This window comes from Otolemur garnettii, unplaced genomic scaffold (genome assembly GCF_000181295.1).
Source record: "Otolemur garnettii isolate 467f Iridium unplaced genomic scaffold, OtoGar3 scaffold00010, whole genome shotgun sequence".
Classification (NCBI taxonomy): domain Eukaryota; kingdom Metazoa; phylum Chordata; class Mammalia; order Primates; family Galagidae; genus Otolemur; species Otolemur garnettii.
In genome coordinates, this window is record NW_003852405.1 from 38,011,204 (window position 1) to 38,035,021 (window position 23,818).

General features: G+C 45.8%; 1 protein-coding gene across 3 annotated transcripts in view; it reads left to right on the forward strand.

Annotated features, from left to right (window-relative positions):
* Positions 1–23,818, forward strand: part of JAK1 (Janus kinase 1) — a 121,408-nt gene that overhangs the window by 52,299 nt on the left and 45,291 nt on the right. Inside the window, exons 1-3 of one of the 3 annotated variants that reach the window (XM_023509930.1) lie at positions 880–1,352; positions 17,569–17,651; positions 22,259–22,457. In XM_023509930.1, coding sequence (XP_023365698.1) covers positions 17,646–17,651; positions 22,259–22,457 — 205 coding nt within the window. In that variant the 5' untranslated portion in view covers positions 880–1,352; positions 17,569–17,645. Of the gene's footprint in view, positions 1–879; positions 1,353–10,409; positions 10,651–17,568; positions 17,652–22,258; positions 22,458–23,818 lie in introns of those variants that run through there. The other 2 variants (XM_023509929.1, XM_003784247.3) reach the window with 2 other exon arrangements.

Sequence of the window (23,818 nt, forward strand, 5' to 3'; positions counted from 1 at the left end):
CTGTTATTAGAATTGCAAGGATCTTCCCAGGTGTTTGGATTATTGAGTAGTAGGTAACTACGACTTTCCTAGGCATTGCCTTCCAGAACACCTGATGCACCGAGCATTGCACAAATGCCCTGTTCCTCTCCAGCTTTTTTGTTTTTTTTTTTTTTTTGAGACAGAGCCTCAAGCTGTCCCCCTGGGTAGAGTGCCGTGGCATTACAGCTCATAGCAACCTCCAACTCCTGGGCTCAAGCGAGTCTCCTGCCTTTGCCTCCCAAGTAGCTGGGACCACAGGCGCCCGCCACAACGCCCGGCTATTTTTTGGTTGCAGCCGTCATTGTTGTTTGACGGGTCTGGGCTGGGGATTCGAACCCGCCACCTTAGGTGTACATGGCTGGCGCCTTAGCCGGTTGAGCTATAGGCGCTGAGCCTCCTCTCCAGCTTTTATGAGTACCTTTTAACCTGATGTGATTATCCTGAAATCTCAGATTTTATCCCCAGGCTTGTGTCTGTCCGATTGGCATGGGTGGGTTTGGGGGTGGGGATACAGAGCTATGACTAAGTGGATGAGTGAATGAATGGATGAATGAGTTTTCTGAGGAATATGGCATATCATTAGATCATTTCCCCGGGAAGGAAGCCTCTGATACTGACACTCTCAGAGAAACTTATGGAATTTGAGAAATGAAAAGAGCATAGAAATCATCTGATTTAGACTGTTCCAAATACATTTTTTATTAAAAAGAAGTGATTTGGTCAAATAATTTTTTGGAAGTTGATGACTCACTATACCTACTAACATACTAAAGGCTTGAGAGCTCTTGCTGGTAAAGAATATTATTTAACTTTAGTGTTTTTCTAATTTTTACTGTGGACACCCATTTTTCTTCTCTCCCCTTTTAGAGGGATGTGTGTAGAATAGTTAATGTCACTGTGCAGAAGTACAAGGCCCAGAACACAGTTTGGAAATGGTGGTTTGAGTCCCAGGTCTAGGTGGAGTCTGACACATTACTGGCTCCTGTGTCCTCACTGTCATCTGTGTGGGTTAGAATTAGACACCAGCGTAACTTCCAGCTTGGACATTCCTGATTCTGATTCATGAATTAAACCAACATTTAAAAGTCATATTTGTTTCTGTTTTAAAGACTCTTTTTCTTCCCTTACTCTGACCAGCACATCTAGTCCATGGGCACCAGCAGTGTTTTGCAGATGTGATTGGCACACACACCTGCCGGGTTCAGAGCAAGGAGCCTGCTTGGCCTTGAAGCTGGAGAAGAAATGGACTTACTTGTTTTGCTCTCAAGGAACTTGCAGTCAAGTTGGTGACTTTCCCAAGAGCACGAGCAGAGCCATGGCGAGAATCCAAAGTAGGTTTTGGTTGCAGTTCTGCGTAGGATGGGTGTGTGCCGCACTGACTCTGACCCTGGGTTAGATGTGTGGATCGGAGCACAGGAGGGTTGTGCTGACATGGTTTTTAGGATGAGAGGTGTCTGTCAGAGTTACAGACTGTCCCTGGAGAGGACTGTGATACCAGCGGCACCAGGAGATACAGGATAGTAGCTTCTCATTTCATAAATAAAAAAGCTGAGGCTCAGAGATTTAGGGTCAAGTCTAAGTTACATACCTCCTGAGTGACAGGCTGCACTCAGGACGCAGGGGTGTGATTCTGATCCTGTGGATGGAACTACCGGCTCATAGAAAATGACTCACTGGTGCCCACTGTGATGGGACGCACTGGTGCCCACTGGTGCCCACTGCAGGTTTTCTGGAAGACAGTTGGGGTGATGGGAGATAGATAGTAAGTGGATGGTCCCAGGGCCATGGTGGGAGAGAGTGGGGAGTGGCTGATGATGGGTTTGGTCTTGCTTTTTTGGGGTAATGAAAATGTTTTGGAACTAGATAGTGGTGGTGGTTGCACAACTTTGTGATTACACGAAAGGCATGCAGTTGTGCACTTCAAGAAAAAAATTTATTTATTTATTTATTTTTGAGACAGAGCCTCAGGCTATCCTCCTGGGTAGAGTGCTGTGGCATCACAGCTCACAGCAACCTCCAACCCCTGGCTCAAGCGAGTCTCTTGCCTCAGCCCCTCAAGTGGCTGGGACCAGGCGCCTGCCACAACGCCCAGCTATTTTTTGGTTGCAGCCATCATTGTTGTTTGGTGGGCTCAGGCTGGATTCGAACCTGCCACCTTAGGTGTATGTGGCTGGAGCCTTAGCCACTTGAGCCACAGACACCGAGCCCAAGTAAACACCATTGAGCATTGTCATCACAAGAGAATATGGTTTAAGCTGTGTCTAAGTTTTAGTTCAGTTTATCAATAATTCTATGTAACAGAAACCAACATCTAGTTCATGTTTATCATGAACTTGAGGATTTTTTCCCACCTGCTGGCTGAAAGGATGTGACTGTATTTGACTTTCTCCACATTCCAGGCCTAGGCAACTCTCAGCACATTGGGAAATCTCTGGAGGTGGAGCTCCGTTAGAAAGAAGAGTGAGCTTGTGGGGCTTCTTCACGTGCACCACAGTGGGAAGAGTGTCAGAAGAAGTTAGTGGCAGCTCTCTGGACAGCCAGGCGTGTACATTGCGAGTTGAGTGTGCTAAGATGGTGTCTTCAGTGCAACTGGGGGAAATATCTGTGTGGAGCACGGGGCACTTCTGGAGGGAGCAAGCCTGGGAAGGTGCCCTAGGAAAGGAGCTGTTGGCGTTTATTCCCTGCACAGGTGTTTACTGATGTCTGTTGTGCCTAGCACTGTATATGCCCAGATGATGGAACTGTGCCCCTGACCCCAGGGAGCCCAAAGACAGCTCCACAGGCTGTTATCCAGCAGGGCGGGTGAGATGAATCACGCAGCCTTGGTGGGAAGATGGTCCCTGATTCCTGAGCTGTGAACTGAAGGACAAGGGGAACAGCCGGAGGCTTGGGGGACAGAGTTTTGCTGAATCACACAAGCTACAACCACCTTGGGACATTTGGGGTCCAGGTACAAAGGGTGACCACAAGAGGGTGGTCACAAGTGGTCTTGCTGACCATCATCCTACGAGAGGAGGAGCTCAAAATTTTTAAGCATAAGGTTTTTAGATTTGCAGTTTAGAAGCAGCACTGGCTGCAGTGTGGTGACTGGGAGGGAAGGCAGGCACTTTTCAGGAGATTGTTACCCTAATTTGGGAGAGATGTGGGTGGAGCTAAGAGAGGGATTAGGGCATGGTTTCCAGGAGGGCGTGCTCCCTGTGTGGATGGTCTCCCCGTGTGGGCGTGCTCCCTGCAGATGTGCTCCTCTGGTGGTATGCTCTGTGCTCCCTGCGTACATGCTTCCCTGGACATGCTCCCTGGTGGGCCTGCTCCCCAGGTGGGCTTGTTGGCTGCGCCTGTGACTGCAAGATCTCTGTTCAGCTGCCCCTAGGCCTCGTCTTCTCTTCTTCGTGGAGGGCTTAAGTCCTCTGCTGCTATTGGTGTTTCCAGCCTGCTACCTCAACTGTACCTTTTTCTTCACCTGGAATGGATCACACCTTCTTCTTCATCTGCCCAGATCTGCCTTACTAATCCCTTGGAATCATTCAGGACTGGAATGATCTCTTTCTCCTCTGAAGTCACCGCACTTATAATGTAGTATAATAATTGCACTTTCCTTGACCCAACTCTTAATTGCGTTGGGTTGCTAGTGACTCTTGAATGTTGTGCCAAGGTTGTTCTGGCAAGTGACAGGGATGTCCACACCACAGCTTAAATACTGGCCTAGGAAGCAGCTCTCTGGAACTTACTCCCAGCCCTAACTTCCTGTATAACTGGGAAAATTACCTTTTCTTTCTTTCTTTCTTTTTTTTTTTTTTGAGACAGAGCCTCAAGCTGTCCCCCTGGGTAGAGTGCTGTGGCATTACAGCTCACAGCAACCTCCAACTCCTGGGCTCAAGCGAGTCTCCTGCCTCCGCCTCCCAAGTAGCTGGGACCACAGGCGCCTGCCACAACGCCCGGCTATTTTTTGGTTGCAGCTGTCATTGTTGTTTTGGCGGGTCCGGGCTGGGGATTCGAACCCGCCACCTTAGGTGTACGTGGCTGGCGCCTTAGCCGGTTGAGCTATAGGTGCTGAGCCTACCTTTTCTTTCTTACTGGAGAAGTGACATATGTTTGTTGTAGAGCTTTCAGAAAATCTTAAAAAGTATTTAGAGTAACCATGGATATCACAGGCACCTTGTAATAATCACTGTTAACACTCGTGACTCTGGGGCAGTGCCTTTGGCTCAAGGAGTAGGGCACCGGCCCCATATGCCAGAGGTGGTGGGTTCAAACCCAGCCTCGGCCAAAAACCAAAAACAAAAAAACCAAAAAAAACAAAAAAACACTTGTGACTCCGTAGTGTCTTCCTCGCCCTCAGCCCCCACCCTGTTTTAGGGGTGGGTGTGTCTGTGCAGCGCATCCAGGATCATCCAGTACCTGCTGTTTTATAACCTTTTTTCCTTAATGTTTTGTAGAGTTGCTACATTAAGATGTCAGAGGATTTTAAAGTCTAAATTGGTACGTGGGGCCACAGTGTCCTCCAAGAAAGTGGTACAGGTCACATATCCCTTATCTGAAGTGCTTGGGCCAGAAGTGTTTGGATTTGGGATTTTTGTGGAGAGATTTTAGAATATTTGTTTTATGTTTATTAGTTAAATATCCCCAATCCAAAACGTGCCAGAATACAAAGGTTTTTGAGTGCTGATGTGTTGTCCAAAGGAAATGCTCACTGGAGGGTTTCGGATTTTCTGATTTAGAGTGCTCAGCCTGTACCAGAAGTTGGACAGTGAGCGTCCCTGGGAAGGAGGGCGGGCCTCCTGCCTGTCAGGAGGGCCTTTCTGTAGAGGTGACTCCAGATGACTTTCCTAGTTTGTGGCAGTGATTTATACTTCTGCCTAATCCAGATTTCTATTTAAATTTAAAAGCAACTACTACACCAGCTTTACTGATGGATCAAAGCAGCATGCTATTTATTATTTTAATTTTGTGAGATTCTACCTTTCACCATGATCATTCTTCCTTTTTTCTTTAGTTTTAATTTCCATTTCCTTTGTCTTCTAGTGCCTTGGATTTGAGTTCTACTTAGTAAGGACATGTGATCTTTCACAAGTCACTTTATGTTTCTAAGCCTCAGTTTGCTTGTGCTAGAGGGATAATATTGCAGATTCTGTGAGGACTGAGAGCATGTGTTGAAAGTGCTTTGTAAAATGTGAAAATGTGTATAATTATATTCATTGATTTTTGTGTTAGTCAATGGTCATGACTAGTCTAGCTGACTTTTTTGTATTCATTTGGAGAAAAGTTAACAAGCCAGAAATACCTTTATTAATGTTTATTTTGGTGCAGTGTGGGCCCATGGGGTTTGCATATAAGGACCTGGGTTTGGGCCGTAGTCTGCTGCTAGCTAGTGGCTGTGTGGAGTTGGAACTCACAGATGTGCTTGGGAGCAGCCAGGTGGACAGAGGTCACAGAGCTCAGAGAGCTGGTGAGAACTGCGGGTGAGCTCTTGGAGATCTGCTACCTGGAATGTGTTATCAGTGCAAGGGAACTTTTTAATGCAGATTCCACTAGCAATTTCTCCTGTACCCTCATTCTACACCTCGTAGTCTTGTAAAATGAAAATGGGTCAAAATCATAATTCCTAGGACTGAGAAGGTCTGATGTGGTTTTCTGAACTATCAAGGGCAGATACAGTATTATAAAATTCCATTTGACATGAGGTTTTGTGTTCTGCCTTATCCCTGGAAACATGGGTGCTCTCTGCCTGCCAGTTATCCTGAACAGTGACTTCTGGGGGGCAGGAAGTGGGTGCGTGAACAGCTCCAGGGAGGGATAGTTGCCTCCTGGCCTCTGACTCCCGTATCTCCCTGCCCAAGGACAAGATGTCACAGAAATACTTCAAAGTGGCTCCCAAGGGCAGCTCCCTCTCTGTGCTGGGGAGAGTGTGAGTCAGCAGCAGAGTAATGATCCCCAGTGCACTCAGCAGACATCCCCCACCGGGCTCTCAGGAGGACGGAAGCTTTGGGAAATTTCTTTCTGACTCATCCCCATCATGATTCTCAGAAGGAAACCTCTAGCTTCTCATTTATTTTTTCAAAGAAGTTTCTTCTTTGTGTGTGTCCATAGACTGGTAGGGTGAGAACGTGGAATATTCAGACTAGTTCCTACCAGTAGCAATGTTTAAGCAGTTTGCTTAGTTAGGCTGGATGGTCTCCACCTGCAGCCCTGAGACCGTCAAGGACCAGATGATTCCTCAGAAGTATTTAGAGCAGTGGTTCTCAACCTTCCTAATACCGCAACCCTTTAATATAGTTCCTGTGGATCACGACCCACAGATTGAGAACCGCTGATTTAGAGGGAAGGACGCTAGATCCAAGCGTCCCCCCTCTCAACCCCCTTCCCACAGGGCATCTGAGGGAGTTGGGACATGAGTTCTTCCAGGAGCTATCTCCTCAAGGAAATCACAGACTCGGGAGGGGCGTCTGTGGTCCCCAGGGCCTGCCCGGCCTTCTTCCTCACCTCAGCGCCTCTTCTGCCCAGACCGTGCGTTCTGCCCGCAGGCAGCCTCTCCTCCCTTCCTCCTCCTGCTCTCTCTCTGTTTCTATTTCGTGGACTGTTCCCTCCATCAGCCCCTCCTCTCACCCTGTTTGTGTCCTCTCTTGGGGGCGACAGCATTACAGGCCCACTGTGGTCTAGTTCTTCTCCTATACCTGTTTATGGAGTAAAAATAGTCCTGTAAGATAATTATGATTATCCCCATTTGCAAATGAGAAAACAGTCGCTGAAAGTTGAGTCTTCTGAGCTGAGCTATGGAGTTGGGCCTGAGCATATAGCACCACCAGGCTGGGTTTCCCTGAAGTCCTCCGGCTTAGACTGGCTACACTGGCCCACTTGCCACTTTCTCCAGACGTGCTATCTTGCCTTGGTCAGGTGTGTTCTGCACTGGGCAGCCGACCAAGTCTGTTACCATGTCATGTTTGTGGGTGGCTGACTCTTTCTTGGTGATATCTTTTCTTGTGTTCTTGCCTTCTCATTGAGGTGTGCCTTTCAGGCTTTACAGGATGAATTTAGTTTCTTATTTAATTGACGTCAGGAGCAGGTGATGATTCCTCCTAGTTGTTATATTTAGTGTAATTAGCCATTTTCAACCTGCTGTAGTATTGATGCCCACTGATGGCTAGTAAACCTCGCTGCCACCCTCCTTTCCTCTCTCTGCACTTTCACTCCCTAGGAGGGAGATGTGGAACAGGCTCCATGGCTGGAGTTTGCACCACACTACTCCAAAAACACAACCGAAAAATTAGGAGCAAGGACAGGAGACCCAGCGTTGCCACTAGATGGTTCAGTGCAGTGAAATGGAGCTGATCTGGCTGGACTCAGCTGTCAGTTACATGAGGTTTATGGTGAAGGAATCGTGGTCGTACCTATGCTTTAGACATGCTGGGGACCTCAATTCTCAGGTGCAAAAAGGTATCTTGCTGGAGTTCTGCCATCTTATGTGAAGAGAGGAAAGTGAGTATTTTTCTTGAGGGTAGCAGCTCCTGCTCCCCTTTTCTGATTCATTGGTAGAGAAATACAATTGAAGACTCCTGACCTGTGTCATAGCACCATCTAGGATCTGAGTCCAAGGTTTGAGCAGATTTCCTGTCTTCTGCAGGTTCCTGTTGATGTAGGGAACTCCTGTCCTCATTCATAGTGGGTATTTCTGTGAAGTATGTTGAAAATTTTGCACAGAGAAATGGATTTTGAATTCCTAGGGTCCATGAAGAGTCACTAGATGGGGCCATGAAGGTGGGATAGTGAGGATTGGTGTGAGTCTTGGTGAAAGTAGTGGGCACCACCCTATGGACTCAGGAGGTAACCAGCTAGAGAGCTTGCAGGGAGGAGAAACTCCTGATGAGAGAGCATGGCCTTGGAAGAGTCTTAGTCCCACTGTTGGTTCTGAAATGTCACAGGCTACATGTTAGGGAAGAAGAAATGATATTTTGGAAATCACGAGTTCCATGTAAAATATGCCTGTTCTGTGTTCACCTGGGGAAGGTGCACACATTGAGTAAAAGCAGGGAACATAGAAGGCTGGCTCCTACCCATAATCTCAGCACTCTGGGAGGCCGAGGCAGGAAGATCCCTTGAGGTCAGGAGTTGGAGACCAGCCCAAGAAAGATGGAGACCCTGCCTCTGCTCAAAATAGGAAAAAATTAGCCGGGTGTTGTTGTGGGCGCCTGTAGTCCTAGCTACTTGGGAGACAGGTGGGAGGATCCCTTGAGCTCAGGTGTTTGAGGTTGCTGTAAGCTGTGATGCCATGGCACTCTGCCCATGGTGACAGATTCGGACTGTCTCAAAAAAAAAAAAAAAAAACTGACAGAGAATATGAGGTTAATTTTGTTATTATTGTATCATTATTTGAAACCTTTATTAATAGGTGCTTGCAGTTTGCTGACTTTTTGAAAAGAAATTTGTAAACTTTGATTACAAATCAAAAATGAAGTCCTTAAACATCTCAACTTGACCAGATATGAAATAATTTTAAAACCTTTAAAGGCATGTTGAGAAAAACCAGACTTTAAAGTAACACATTTGTTATTACCAAAAAAGATATTTTTAGGTAAAAATAATACAACCACTCTCTGTTCCCAAACAAACTGTAGATTTTTTTTTTTTTTTTTTTTTTTTGAGACTGAGCCTCAAGCTGTCCCCCTGGGCAGAGTGCCATGGCATTACAGCTCACAGCAACCTCCAACTCCTGGGCTCAAGCGAGTCTCCTGCCTTTGCCTCCCAAGTAGCTGGGACCACAGGCGCCCGCCACAACGCCCGGCTATTTTTTGGTTGCAGCCGTCATTGTTGTTTGGCGGGCCCGGGCTGGGGATTTGAACCCGCCACCTTAGGTGTACATGGCTGGCGCCTTAGCCAGTTGAGCTATAGGCGCCGAGCCCAAACTGTAGATTTTGTTATTGATAATTTTGTTGAGACTTTAAAAACCGGTGTTTTTCAGACCGCTGTTTGTCATTCTTTACTGGGCTGTGAAATCTATTTTGTGGGTCTTGTTTAGCATTTAAAAATATATTAAATATAAGAAAACAATAAAGAACAGTGAAAATAGAGTGAATGGCATATAGTAAGGATAAACACCTTTTTGTGAAACATACATGTCACTGATGTACATACTGTGAAATATATTAATTCTTTGTCATGGTCAAAAAAGACAGAAGTTTTAAGGCATTGCTGTCAGTGATCCTAGCCCTTGCTGGCTTCCACTGATGTTGAAGGAAGCTGGGAGGGCAGGGGTGTGAGGGGCGGCTCCCTGTGCTGCAGGGCAGTGGGGACCTGCTGGCCCTGGTTGGCCTTTCGGCCCTGGGGGACCAAGTGTGCCTGTTCACATGTGGCTCTCAAGAGCTCTGCCCGCAGGTGGAGATTGGCACTTTTGCTGACAGGGCTTTTCAAAGCAAACTGTAAAAACCGATTACAGTTTCTTGGTTGAGAAGTATAAGGGACCATGCAGAGAGACATTCTCCTTAAGATTTTCTCTTGTTTTGTTTTATCCTCCCTCACTTTCTCTTATATTTGAGGCAACAGCTGAGTTCCTTGTGGTATAGACTGGATTGGACATTGGCCATTTAGGGGGTTGTCCAGCATCTGAACCTTCTTTGTTTCTGGAATAGTCTGTCATGTTGCTATGGAGGCTAAAAGGGTTGTACACACCTGACTGGCTGAACTAGGTCTACCCTCCTGGGCCCCTCCCAGGACTGGAAACTTGAGGGAAGGTGCAGACACAGAGGGGCCTGACACTGCTCATGGAAGCAGGAGAGGTGGGAGTCCAGCTGTGACAGTGGTGGCCGGCAGTGGCCATGCTCCCGGAGGTGTCCACTGGCTGTGATGGTGGTGGCTGGCAGTGGCCATGCTCCCGGAGGTGTCCACTGGCTGTGATGGTGGTGGCTGGCAGTGGCCGTCCTCCCAGTGGTGTCCATGCCAGGCTGTCCCTCTATCTTCTGTCTTTTCCTTAAACTCATTTTTACCTTTGGGAAAGCAACACTGGTTTCTGTTGTTTGTACCCGGGAACGTGGAATGATTGAAGAGTTATAGGTGGATCTCTGCCTAGTACAGGAGAGGAGAGGAGGTCGGTGATGTGCAGCATACACACCCCTCACTAGTGAAGGTGCGTGAGGCCAGGAGGACCCAGGGCTGTTTCCTGCTCATGCTTGTAAATCGTGGTTTTCTTCAGGCTCTGTCAGATGGCATAGTGCCAAGAGCGTCTACGCCTGTGCACAATGACATTTTGGAAATGCAAATTATTAGCTGAGTTAGGATGTAGTATAATATGTATTTGTAAGTGTTTGTTTTGTTTCTTTTTTTTTTCTGTAATTAGGAGTTTTTAAAAGCCTTGAGTATGTATACTCACAGAAAAGATTTCCTGATGGGTGTGAGCTTTTTATTTTAGCATTAAGAGACTTAGAGAAATCATCACAACAACCCTGTAAAGTAGACTCTTTTATTACTTCCATTTTTCAGGAAACGGAAACTCTGTCAGGTTAAGAAACTTGCCTGTGGTCACCCAGACAGTGAATCTCACACCTGGGATCTGGACCTGGGGTAGGGAGACTCAGGACCAGGCTTCTAGCTGCTCCTATAAGGAACTTCAGAGGTCCTGTCACGCTTGCCCTTATGTAGAGTGTAAGTCAGAGCCTCGTCCAGGCTCCCTGCAAAGCTGGGCTGGGACTGGATCTCTCAGGGTGGGGCTTTGTCTACTGCAGCTCTGTCCCCTCACCCCTGCCTCTTCTGCCCACGCTGGCCGCCCGCCCTGCTGGCCTATGTGCTCTCTCCTGCACCCCCATCTTCATGCCTTCCTTTCCTCCTGGCCCTTTCCTGGGACAGCTGTACCCATCCTCTGTGCCTTTTTCAGCCTTCTCCATTTCTCAAAACCAAGGGCAGCTCCCCTCCCCCTGTCACACCCTCCTGCCATCTCTCCTGGACTCCAGCAGCATCATCTGTCTGCGTCCCTCCGTAGTCTCTTCCTGCGTCTGCGTCGGTCTCACCAGCAGTCAGTGGACTGTGAGGCTGTCAAAGTGCTCAGATTCACTGTGTACTGATTTGGATGCCCTCACAGGCTGCGCCTTGCCTGAGGCCAGGTGGTGGATGGAAAGGACATTGAGACCAGAGGCTGAGAGGCCCTTTGGAGATGGCGTCTTGCCACTTGCTGGCTGGCTGATTGTAAGAAACTCCTAGCTGAGTTTTCTCATCTGTGAAGGGGCTATGAGGTTGTAAGGGGCTCATGTGTAAGTGCAAGGCTTTATTGCCATGGCACAAATGCTTCATAAGTAGTTTTGGAAAGGATGCAAAAGCAGGTACCGTGCTCCAGCCGCAACATTGTGAGCGCCCACTTCTGCCACCGTCCCCCCCAAGGATGTGGACAACTTCAGTGAGTCTTCTAGTCTGTGCTTTTTGGTGGCATTGCAGATGTATTAGTTAGTGGTGAGCAGGTTTAAAAAAACAAAAAGGAGCAAAGTATCTTGGTACAGTGTGGCTTCTAGGAAGACACTTACTGACTTAAGCAAAGTGTTGTGTATACTTTGATCAGAAACCGTCTCTCAGGAAAGCAGCCTCCCTGGGAGTAGAGCAGGGCCCTGAATCACCAGGCTGGCATTGATTGTTGGACCGTCCCTCGTTTATTGTAAATGAAGCAGCACTTACGGTCTGGGGTATTCCTGGAACTGCTGCTCTAGTCAGAAGTGAGTTATTCTGTGTGGCAGGAGGGCCACAGAGAAAAGCCATAATTCTGACTTAGTGACTGGAAGTAAAGCAGATTTTATATGTATATGGTGTCGCTCTTTGGCTGAGCAGATTTTGTATGTATATGATTTTGCTCTTCGGCTGAGCAGATTTTATATGTATATGGTGGTGCTCTTTGGCTGTGGTCCATCAGCTTTACAGTGCTGTGTGATGCTTTCATCAGAACCATTATTCCAGGTCTTGGCACTGCAGTGGGGCCCTGGAGTGATAGCAGGAATCATTTCCATAGCTCTGTGGGTGTGAGGCCACTGCTGCGGTGGCAGGGAGAAGCCAAGTTTCCCTGCGTGGTGTGTGTTACGCTTGCAGGAGGCGCCATGCCCCTGTGGTGTGCCACATGCCTTCCCTGCCACACCTCTGTGATGGTGCTGGACTGGGGTGCTGGCAGGTGCCGCAAGCAGACCTGGGCGCTTGGTGGCCTTAGGGATAGTTCTTCAGTCCCAGAGCAGAGGGTGACTGCAGCATGGAACAAGATCAGGCTCCTAGGCAGGGGTTAGACTATGAAAAATATTAAAAGCTGGAGTTGGTGGTGTTGGTAGTGGGGCATTTTAGAGTTGTTCTTTCCCCTGTGGACAGAGCCATGGGTCTGGCTCCTGGCACTCTCCCTGATTAGCCCAAAACCACTCAAGTTTTTTATGAAAATTAAGTACAGGTCTAGACCCATGCATGACATGCTGATGATATTTGGTGCATTTAGGTTTTTCCTTCTGCCTGGAACTGCAGTCCATCAAGCTGTAATCAACTTAGCAGAAATTAAGATCAGAATACTAGTGTTTACCGCACCCTCCGCTCTGCTAGTCACTTTACATGCATGGACTCATTCAACTCTCAACTGTCCTATGAGAACACTGAGGGTTAGGGATATTTGCAGACTTGCCAAAGATTGCAGTCAGTCGGTGGAGAAGCTCAGGGCTCAAACCCAGGTCCGTCTGATGCTGGTCACGCTCTCACTGGTCTGTCATTTGAGGTTCATGCAACAGCTTTGATTGTAGGGAGACTTCTCAGAAGCCCTATTTGTTCTTTGCTTTTCCAGGCAGGTTCACAGACCGCTTTCATCCTCTGCCAACACCTGCACCTTTGCAAGCCGTTCCACATCTGTAGCCTCCTTGACAGAGGCATCCTGAGTGCTTCATGAACGGTTTCTAAAAGATTTTTTATTTTAAGAGACAGAGTCTCATTGTTTGCCCAGGCTACACATGAGCTCCTGGGCTCAAGTGATCCTCTTGCCTCAGCCTGCCATTGAAAGGTCTTTTTGGGCTTTAAACCAACACTTTAGGCAGGGTGCTTCCTCTTGGTTAATGGGCAGAGAAGTAGGAATAACCTGCTCACAGTCATACTGGTTAGATTCTCAGGGTGGGTGCACAGTCTGGGCATCCTGGGTCATGTTAGGTGACATCTCTGCTCACATTGTCACCTTCATTTCCCCTTTGACACCTACTCTTTAACTTATTGACCCCTTACTGTGTGCTGACTGTAAAGCACCAAAGAAAGCACCTCTCCTTTTGTAGCTCATGGTCTTTCCCAGCTCTCGTGGGATAGTTTAAGATCTTCAGCCTTAAAGTTTCTGACAGTATTGAGCACATGCTTTCAGTGCATTTTTTTTTTTTTTTTTTTTTTGAGACAGAGCCTCAAGCTGTCCCCCTGGGTAGAGTGCCATGGCATTACAGCTCACAGCAACCTCCAACTCCTGGGCCCAAGCGAGTCTCCTGCCTCCGCCTCCCAAGTAGCTGGGAGCACAGGTGCCCGCCACAACGCCCGGCTATTTTTTGGTTGCAGCCATCATTGTTGTTTTTGGCGGGTCCGGGCTGGGGATTCAAACCCGCCACCTTAGGTGTACGTGGCTGGCGCCTTAGCCGGTTGAGCTACAGGCACCGAGCCTCAGTGCATTTTTTAAATTACGTGTTTTTCTTTTTTGTTTTCAGCTTTTTGAGTGCATACCTTAATTAATCAATATTTTGTTTGTATTTCCACTTCAAAGACCAAAGTTTTGATTCCTTTAAGGCATACATAAAATAACTCACTGTAAGTATGGTGGTTTTTTAGTGAAAATGATCACACACTCACAATGTTTTATTTTGATGCTTGTCATTGATTATTAACTGTCACCTAGTTTTTGTTTTTTTTTTTTGCAGTTTTTGGCCGGGGCTGGGTTTGAACCCACCACCTCTGGCATATGGGACTGGTGCCCTACTCCTTTGAGCCACAGGCTCCACCCTCTATTTTTATCATTATGAATCTGTTGGTGGCCTTTTGCAAAAACGGTTACATTCTGATGGTCATATTTATGAATATTAAAATGGTCTATTTTAATTTTTTTGTCCACAATCCAAAATTTGATTGTGTATTCTTTCCTTGCAGAGATACCAGTATTTCAACAGATGTCCTTGAAATTATTTTTTTTTTTTGAGACAGAGCCTCAAGCTGTCCCCCTGGGCAGAGTGCCATGGCCTCACAGCTCACAGCAACCTCCAACTCCTGGGCTCAAGTGAGTCTCCTGCCTCAGCCTCCCAAGTAGCTGGGACTACAGGCCCCCGCCACAGCACCAGGCATTTTTTTTTTTTTTTTTTGGTTGCAGCCATCATTGTTGTTTGGCGGGCCCAGGCTGGGGATTCGAACCTGCCACCTTAGGTGTATGTGGCTGGTGCCTTAGCCGATTGAGCCTCAGGTGCTGAGCCCAGATGTCCTTGAAAATTTAAGGTTGTTTCACTTTCTCTAGACAGAGATTTCTGGAATTTTGCATCTTAGATGATATTTGTGATGTTTTATATGTTGCAGTGAGGCTTTGTTCTGACTCCCAGACCTGTATTTTACTTTCCCTCATTCAGAAAGTATCAGATATACTTGTCTATTGCACAAGAATGTGAAAGAAATTTGAGTAATCTATAAAATATCCCTGATTTTTTTTCATATAAAGCAGCATCTACAAAATTGAGCCATAGAAGTAATCCTCTATCACTGAAAGAAAGATGTTTTCTTTCAAATCCTTGAAATTCTTTTTTTTTCGAGACAGAGCCTCAAGCTGTCCTCCTGGGTAAAGTGCTGTGGCTTCATAGCTCACAGCAACCTTCAACTCCTGGGCTCAAGCGAGTCTCCTGCCTCAGCCTCCCAAGTAGCTGGGACCACAGGTGCCTGCCATAATGCCCGGCTATTTTTTGGTTGCAGCCGTCATTTTTGTTTGGCGGGTCCGGGCTGGATTTGAACCCGCCACTTTAGGTGTATGTGGCTGGTGCCTTAGCCACTTGAGCCACAGGCACCGAGCCAAATCCTTGAAATTCTTATAAGTAAGTTAGAGTGGAAGACCTCAGTGCTGTTACCAAAATGCTTTTGATGACTCATCTTAATCCTTCCCATTTCAAAGCGTCTTTATGCTCACTTGAGTTGGGAATTGAACCTAGTGAATTATATTCTTCCTGAAGGATATTTTATAATTTCTATTGTCAGTTTTTCTAGCATTAAAAATTTCCCTTTTATATCTTGTAGTAAGAAACTTGATTTCTTGCAATTATCCAACATGTTTGTAAGGTGGTCTTGCTCCTTTTCTACCTGCTCTAAAAATAATTAGTGAGACCACATAGTCTGGTTTATTTTGGAAGAAATGTTATTTGGATGGAGCCTTTACACAAATGCTGCAGCATTAAAAACACTTGTTATTCTGAATGAGGACGGTTGTTGTTTCATATTAGGCTAGCTTTGGAGAGCTTAGAACAGTGTCTGCCATGCCTTTTAAGAGCCAGGCAGGTGTTTTTTTATTTTTTATCATGTCAGTTCCCTGAGGACAGAGATTTTGTCATTACTGAATCTGCATATAAACACATGAGAGTAAGTACATACTGTCTAGAAATTCTGTTCGAATCTTGTTTTCTCAGAAAGTTTGGTCTCTAGGCTGAGTGTCACATACCTGCACCTTGCTGTTCCCGCAGTCCTGGGGTCCATTTGAACATAAGGTCCAGCGCAGTCTCCATGTAGTGTTGCTTGCAGTGGAGAAATCATGCCAGAAAAACCACGTTCTCCTTTGATTACAGATCTCATAGCATCCTAGGTCTATAAGAATCTTAGGGATTTTAGTCGGACCCTTGAATTGTACATGAGGCTAAGAGAGACTCCATGATGCCTCAGTTCACACAACATGGCCTGTGGGCTCATCAACAGACTCTGCAGCAGACTCTGCACAGGTTTCCATGGCAGCCTGTGTTCAAGGAACCTGCTGGGACTGTGTGCCTGCCCTCAGCACTGAGTCTGTTGTCCCTTTCCTGGCTGGAGATGAACTCTGTGGTCAGTCTCCACTCCTTGGCAACAGTAGGTGGCTGAGGGAGACCTGGGGTGGGAGGCTCTGACACGCCACCAGCACATCCTGCCAGGGCTTCTCTGGTGCTGCTTGGTGCCTGGTGTGTGAGAGGAGCCTTGTGGGTCCCTGTCTACTTGGCTGGAGAGACTGGGCTGCCGCTGCCTTCTGTGTGGCCTTTGTGGCACACGCTGACCCCCAAGGCTGCTTTCTCCCTTCTGGTGCCACAACTAGCCTCCCTGGATTCTGATCACATCTTAGCTCCTGTGCCTTCCCTGCAGAGCCCCAGGGCAGACCACACCCCTCCACCTTACCACTCTGTTTCCCCGCACAACGCTTTTGCTTCTTTATGCATCTTAGTTTGATTCCATCCGTCTTTCCTACTGGCTATGGGCTCCACGGACAGGGGCCATGTGGCTCTCCTTTGGCCTTCAGATGTAGCTCAGTCTCTGGCATAGAGACCTGCTGGAAAAAATACTGGGTTTTGGTATAAATTATGGGCATTGGTATAATTTTGTTGTACGCATAGATTGCATGGGGGCCGTGTTTGAAGCCTGCTTCTGAGCTGAAGTGGGGTCTGCATGTGGAGCTAGCTTCTTTTTGCTGGCTTGATGTGGGACAGGGCGTCCTGCCACATAATTAAAATAGTTGGTTATATTAAGTTTAAAAATGCTGAAAGCATAGTGCTATATTATCTGATCTTGTTAAAATTGTCCCCCATCGCCGTTTTTCCCTCTGACACACTGCAGAAAGCCATCCTCAGCTTGTCCCTGCCAGCCTTGGTTATCAGAGCTAGTGGGAGGGTGACCCGGGGACACACTGTGTCTAGTTTGCTCTTGTGTTTCTTTTGACTGTCTCCCACCTCCGATTGTGAGGCCTCCTGGGATGCTGGCCTCAGCATCAAGGGTGACACCCTCTCCCTCCCTCCCTCTCACTCTCTGCTGCTCCAGGGAAGACCCAGGGCCTGATCTTCTTGCCCTGAGTTCTGAGACAGAAACTGAGGCGGGGGTCTCTGTTCCCTTGGAAACCAATCTTGAGTCACTAAGAGCAGCAGCTTCTTACTTGGAAATATCATTTGATTTTCCTGTTAAAAAAGAATTTGTGAGAAGCAACAGAAAAGCTTTTACGATCTAAGATAGCACAGTGCTCTGTGTGTGTGTTGTGTGGACCAGCTTGAGGGGGTAGCTCTAAAGGGGATGGGAATGAGCCCAGGCTGTGGTTCACAGCCTCAGGCGAGGGGGGTGGCCCTCGACCTTCACTTAGGTGGCCAGGCCCTGCCAGGAAGCTGAAGTCTGTGGCTTCCCCAAGCAGTGAAATTAGCACCAGCTTTGGTGTTCCCACCCTAACACTTCTCTCTATCCTCTTGATGTCTTGTCTTTTGTTTTTAATTTTTGTTTTTATCTTCTTTCTCCCAAATGCTTTTTCTTGCTGGCTTATGGTTTCAGCTGCTTCCTTGATGGAAGTGTCCTCTGGGTTTCGGAGGCAATTACCTCTACAGCTGATTTATTTATTCTTGTCTCTAGCTCAGTTCTGAACGTGCTTCGGAAAGTGGAGAAGAAAATCCAGCCTGCTTTTTGGGGAAGACTGGACAGCCGAATAAATGCAGGTATGTGGATTTGCATATTTCAAAAAAAGAAAATGAGGAAAATATCTAGCTCTAAAAAAAAAATAAGGAAAATTTGATTTTTTACCTGTAGAGTTATCTGTGATATTGCCTCTAATTTTAAAAAGTCGGTATTTTTATGCATTCCCAATGTTGAATGTACTGGTTAAAAAAACCCTCAAGATTACAAAAGCGTGGAGGCCCAGAGTGAAGTCCCCATACAATCTCTCCTAGATGTCCACCAGCATCAGCAGTTTATTGCATGATCTTCTAGACTTTAACATGCATAATCAATCCAAAGGGCCAAATGTCTCTCAGGTGCTCCTGTCACTGTGCCCACGTCACATGCGCCTCTCGGCACCAGCCCACCTGTAGCTTTGAGTCACCTACTGCACAGTTGCCGAGCAGTCCTGCCTACCACGCACCTTGCTTGTCCTCTGAGTCCCCTTCTGTTGGGCATTACCAGTTGTACCATTATGCGTACTTGTCTGATTATTTATTTTCCCAGGGTTAAAGGATATAACACTGTCACTGAATTCTTTCTCTGTCACATAACTAAAGAATCTCAAAGACAAAGGCTTGTCTTATGAAGTAGGCTTTTAGCTACTCTCTTTTCCTCTCAATTTTTTTTCTTTTCTTTCTTTCTTTTTTTTTTTTTTTTTTTTGAGACAGAGTCTTACTCTGTCACCCTGGGTAGAGTGCTATGGTGTCATAATTCACAGCAACCTCAGACTCCTAGATTCAAGCAATCTTCCTACTTCAGCTTCCCGAGTAGCTGGGACTACAGGTGCCTGCCACAAGCCCAGCTAGCCCTCTCACTTTTTCAGTGTGGATTGGGGATCTGTGATTCTTGCCTTAGGTTGGTTTAAAAGTTATGTGATTCTAGTAGGAGTAGCAGAATAGTGACTAATAATCCCTTAACATCATTGCTTCCTGAATGGGCCACAGTTTTCAACTATATCTTGTGTACAAATAGAGAAAATAAATTCAAGTCATGTCTAAAATTATTCCAGTTTTTGAAAATATGGTCCGAGTGTAATTAATCAATTAGCATGAATAATTACTTTCCATGGTTTCATGGCTCATAAGTTCTTTTTTTAATTTATTATTTTTTAAATATTGTTTGGGATTCATTCTGGGTATAAAGAATTAAACTAGATTACACTGATTGCATTTGTTAGATAAAGTCTCTCTTATAATTGTGTCCCGCCTCCAAGATGTGTGCCATACACCATGACCCTCCTCTCTTCTCCCCCCTCCCTCATTTCTCTACCCCACCCCTTGTATTAGCTCATCTACTGGCTTCGTATTAGAATAGAGTACATTAAATAGAAGTTTCTTGCTTCTCCATTCTTGTGATGCTTTTCTAAGAATAATGTGTTCCACCTCCATCCAGGTTAATACAAAAGATGTAAAGTCTCCATCTTTTTAGTGGCTGAATAGTATTCCATGGTATACGCATACCACAGCTGGTTAATCCATTCCTGGGTTGGTGAGCATTTAGGCAAACTACATTTTGGAGATTGTAAATTGAGCTGTGATAAACAGTCTAATGCAAATGTCCTTATGATGAAAGGATTTTTTTTCTTCTGGGTAGATGCCTAGTAATGGGATTGCAGGATCAAATGGGAGGTCTAATTTGAGTTCTTTGCAGATTCTCCATACTTCCTTCCAAAAAGGTTGTATTAGTTTGCAGTCCCACCAGCAGTGTAGAAGTGTTCCCTTCTCTCCACATCCATGCCAGCATCTGCAGCTTTGAGGCTTTGTGATGTGGGCCATTCTCACTGGGGTTAGGTGATATCTCTGGGTAGTTTTGATTTGCATTTCTCTGATGATTAGGGATGATGAGCATTTTTTCATGTTTGTCTTCTTTAGAGAAGGTTCTATTCATTTCTCTTGCCCTGTGATATATGGGATTGTGGGGTCTTTTATTGTTGATTAATTTGAGTTCTCTATAGACCCTAGTTATCAAGCTTTTGTCTGATTCATAATATACAAGTATCTTTTCCTATTGTGTAGGTTGTCTGTTTGCTTTTGTTGTTTCCTTAGCTGTACAGAAGCGTTTCAGTTTTTAAGTCCCATTTGTTTATTTTGTTTGTTGTTGCAATTGGCACAGAAGCCTTCTTCATAAAATCTTTTCCCAGGCCATTATCTTCAAGTGATTTCCCCACACTTTCTTCAAGGATTTTTATTGTTTCATGCCTTAGATTTAAATCTTTTATCCATCATAAATCAATTTTTGTAAGTGGTGAGAGGTGCGGGTCCAGTTTCAGTCTTTTGCATGTGGTTGTCTAGTTCCCCCAGCACCATTTATTGAATAAGGATTCTTTCCCCCAGTGTATGTTCTTATTTATCAAAGATCAGGTGGCTATAAAAGCTTAGTTTCATCTCACGGTTTTCTGTTCAGTTCCAAATGTCAATGTCTCTGTTTTTGTGCCAATACCATGCTGTTTTGATCACTGTGGCCTTGTAGTGTAGCTGAAAGTCTGGTAGAATGATACCCCCGGCTTTGTTTTTATTACTAAGAATTGCCTTGGCTAAATGGGGTTTCTTCTGGTTCCATACAAAATGAAGATTTTTTCCAAATCTTGAAAGTATGATGATGGTATTTTAATGGGGATTGCACTGAATCTGTAGATTGCTTTGGGTAGTTTATTCATTTTCACAATGTTGATTCTTCCCAGCCATGAGCATGGTTTCTTTCATTTGTTTATATCTTCTGCTATTTCTTTTCTTAAAGTTTTGTACTTTTCTTTGTAGAGGTCCTTCACCTCTTTTGTTAGGTATATTACTAGGTATTTCATTTTCTTTGAAGCTATGGTGAAGTGAGATGTGTCCTTAATTAGCCTCTCATCTTGACTGTTATTTGCGTATACAAAGGCAACTGAATTTGGACGTTGAGTTTATATCCTGAGACATTGCTGTGTTTTTTGATCACTTCCAGGAGTCTTGTGGTTGAGTCTTTGGGGTTCTCTAATATAAGATTATATCACTGGCAAAGAGCGAGGGTTTGACTTCCTCTGCACTCATTTGGATGCCCTTTATTTCCTTCTCTTGCCTGATTGTATTTGCTAGAACTTCCAGCACTATGTTAAATAGGAGTGGTGATAGAAGACAGCTTTGTCTGGTTCCAGTTCTAAGAGGAAAATCTTCAGTTTTAGTCTATTCAGTATGATATTAGCTGTGGGTTTGTCATAGATGACTTCGGTCGGATTAAGAAATGTGCCACCTATGCCTAAATTCTTAAGTGTTCTAATTAGAAAAGGATGCTGAATTTTATTGAATGCTTTTTCTGCATCTATTGAGAGGATCATATGGTCTTTGTTTTTGCTTCTGTTGATGTGGTGAATTACGTTTATGGACTTGCCTTACATCCCTAGGATGAAACCTACTTGATTGTGATGAATGATTTTTTTAATGTGTAGCTGTAATCTGTTGGCTAGGATTTTACTGAGAATTTTTGCATCTATATTCATTAGTGAAATTGGTCTGAAGTTCTCCTTTTTAGTTAGCTCTTTTTTTTTGTTTTGATATCAGGGTGATGTTTGTTTCATAGAACATGTTGAGGAAGATTCCTTCCTCCTCAGTTTTTGGGAATAATTTCTGCAGTATAGGTATAAGCTCTTCTTTGAAGGTTTTTTTTTTTTTTTTTTTGAGACAGAGCCTCAAGCTGTCCCCCTGGGGTAGAGTGCCCTAGCATCACAGCTCACAGCAACCTCTAACTCCTGGGCTCAAGCGAGTCTCCTGCCTCAGCCTCCCAAGTAGCTGGGACCACAGGCACCCACCACAATGCCCGGCTATTTTTTGGTTGCAGCCATCATTGTTGTTTGGCAGGCCGGGCTGGATTTGAACCTGCCACCTTAGGTGTATGTGGCTGGTGCCTTAGCCACTTGAGCCACAGGTGCCGAGCCTTCTTTGAAGGTTTGATAGAATTCTGGTGTGAAGCCAACTGAACCAGGGCATTTTTTTGTTGGGAGATTTTTGTCTCTTCAATGTCAGTTCTTGAAATCTGTCTGTTTAAGAGATCTGTTTCTTCTTGATTAAGTCTGGGGAGAGGATGTGATTCCAGGTATTGATCCTTTTCTTTCACATTGTCAAATTTCTGGGAATAGTGTTTCTTGTAGTACCCAGACATGATCTCTTGTATCTCTATGGCATCTGTCGTTATTTCCCCTTTACCGTTTCTGATTGAGGTTATTAGAGATTTTACTTTTCTGTTTCTAGTTAATCTGGCCAAAGGTTTGTTGGTTTTATTTATTTTTTCAAACAACTAACTTTTTGTTTCATTAATTTCTTAAATGATTCTTTTGTTTTCAATTCCATTAATCTCTGATTTAATTTTGGTTATTTATTTTCTTCTGCTGGGTTTGGGACTAGATTGTTCTTCTGGCTTGTAAATTCTGACACGTTTAATGTTTCGGAAGGAACAGGCGGGGAGGGGGGCTCACCCAGTGCCAGGTACCCTGTTGCCCCCTCTGTCCTGTGAGTGACCATGTATCCTGTCCTCTGTGTTGTGTGAGTAACATGTGTGATCTGACCCCCCCATGTCATGTTAGTGACCATGTGTCCTGCCCCTGTGTGAGTGACCATGTGTTCTCCCCCCATGGCAGTATCTAAATATAAAAGAGGACTGCAGTGCCATGGCTTTCTGCGCTAAAATACGGAGCTCCAAGAAGATGGAGGTGGACCCAGAGGCACCTGAGCTGGGGGTGGAGGTGACCTTCTACCTGCCGGACAGGGAGCCCCTGCGACTGAGCAGTGGCGAGTACACGGCAGAGGAGCTGTGCATCAGGGCCGCGCAGGAGTGCCGTGAGTATGGTGGGGGTGGGAGGGGCCATGAGTGCAGGTCGGGGCAGGAGGCCGTGGGAGGTAGTGGAAGGTAGCAGGGCTTGGCCAGAGGTGGCAGTGGCAGAATGTTTCAGGGGCAGGTCTGGGCTCTCCATCCCTTCTGGCTCGAGGTCTGGGCAGTGCATTCTGGCTTCCTGCCTCTCCCTCTCACTGACTTGTGTCTGTAGGCCAGTGGCTTTAATTCTGCCAGTTTCCCTTTTACTCTTCATCTTTGGAGGGCTTGTCCTGTTACTGATGGTTGTCGGGTCGCCTGGGGCTGTGGGGCTCAGCTCCTCTTCCACACGTGTGTCCACGCGATCAGATCACACCGGTGTGGAAGAGCACGTGAACACACCTCCCACAAAGTGCAAGCCCCACAGGTGGCCTCTCAGGATCTTAGTGATTACCGTAGTTTCTTCTGCAAAGTATGGATGTCCCTCAGCTGCTGGGACCTGCTCTCCCACCTTGAAGTGAGAAGCTAAGTGTCCTTTGTGGCTTGATCAAGTTGCAAGTTGTGAAAAGGGCATGAGCTGTCAACAACACTATCCTTTTTTAATTTAATTTTTTGAAATGTGACTTGTCTTACTTAAAGCCATCCTGTCACCCTCAGAAGGTGGGAAACCAAGGTGACTGACTGAAGGCCCTTTCCTAGTCCTTTGAACTCAAGGGCCTTGGCAGCCTTTGCTTGTCTGACTTTAGATAACCAGTAAAGTAAGCAGAAGGATGTCCTCACAGACCTGACCCACTTAGAGTGTGGAGGTGCCTGTACATATCAGTAAATGCACAGAACGTCACTAAATTATACTAAAAATGGGTAGATTTTATGGTAGACAAATTATATCTCAAGCTATTTTAAAAAGGTCATGATGAATGGAGTGACTGGTGCCCATCTGTCCTCTTTAACCCCCAGACAGCTCAGCGGAGACAATGGTGATTATGAGTGACACAGCATGCGTAGGAAACCCATTTTCCTCCCAAGTATGTGTTTCTGCCTAAAATGCTTTATGTACCAGGGTTCCAATAAAACAGGAGAGGTTTATGCTGTAGACAGAGCACATAGACCCTTCCTAACCAAACCTAACCTGGGATAAAATGGGCTGAGCCATAGGGTTAGTGGAAAATGCATCACTGTTCTAAAGGTATTTGGACTGGGCAGCAGTGTGCTCAAGTGGCCAGCCCTGGACAGCAGCTCTCTCTGTGTTTGTAAGTAGGAGAACAACTAGAGGTATGTTGGTGCTTCCAGAGTATTTGTTAAGGCCTTTTTGGTTTTGGTGTTTTTCTTATTCCTTCCTTTCCCTCGAGATTTGGTTGGTGGTGTTTGTTTTCTCAGCTCCATGCCCTCA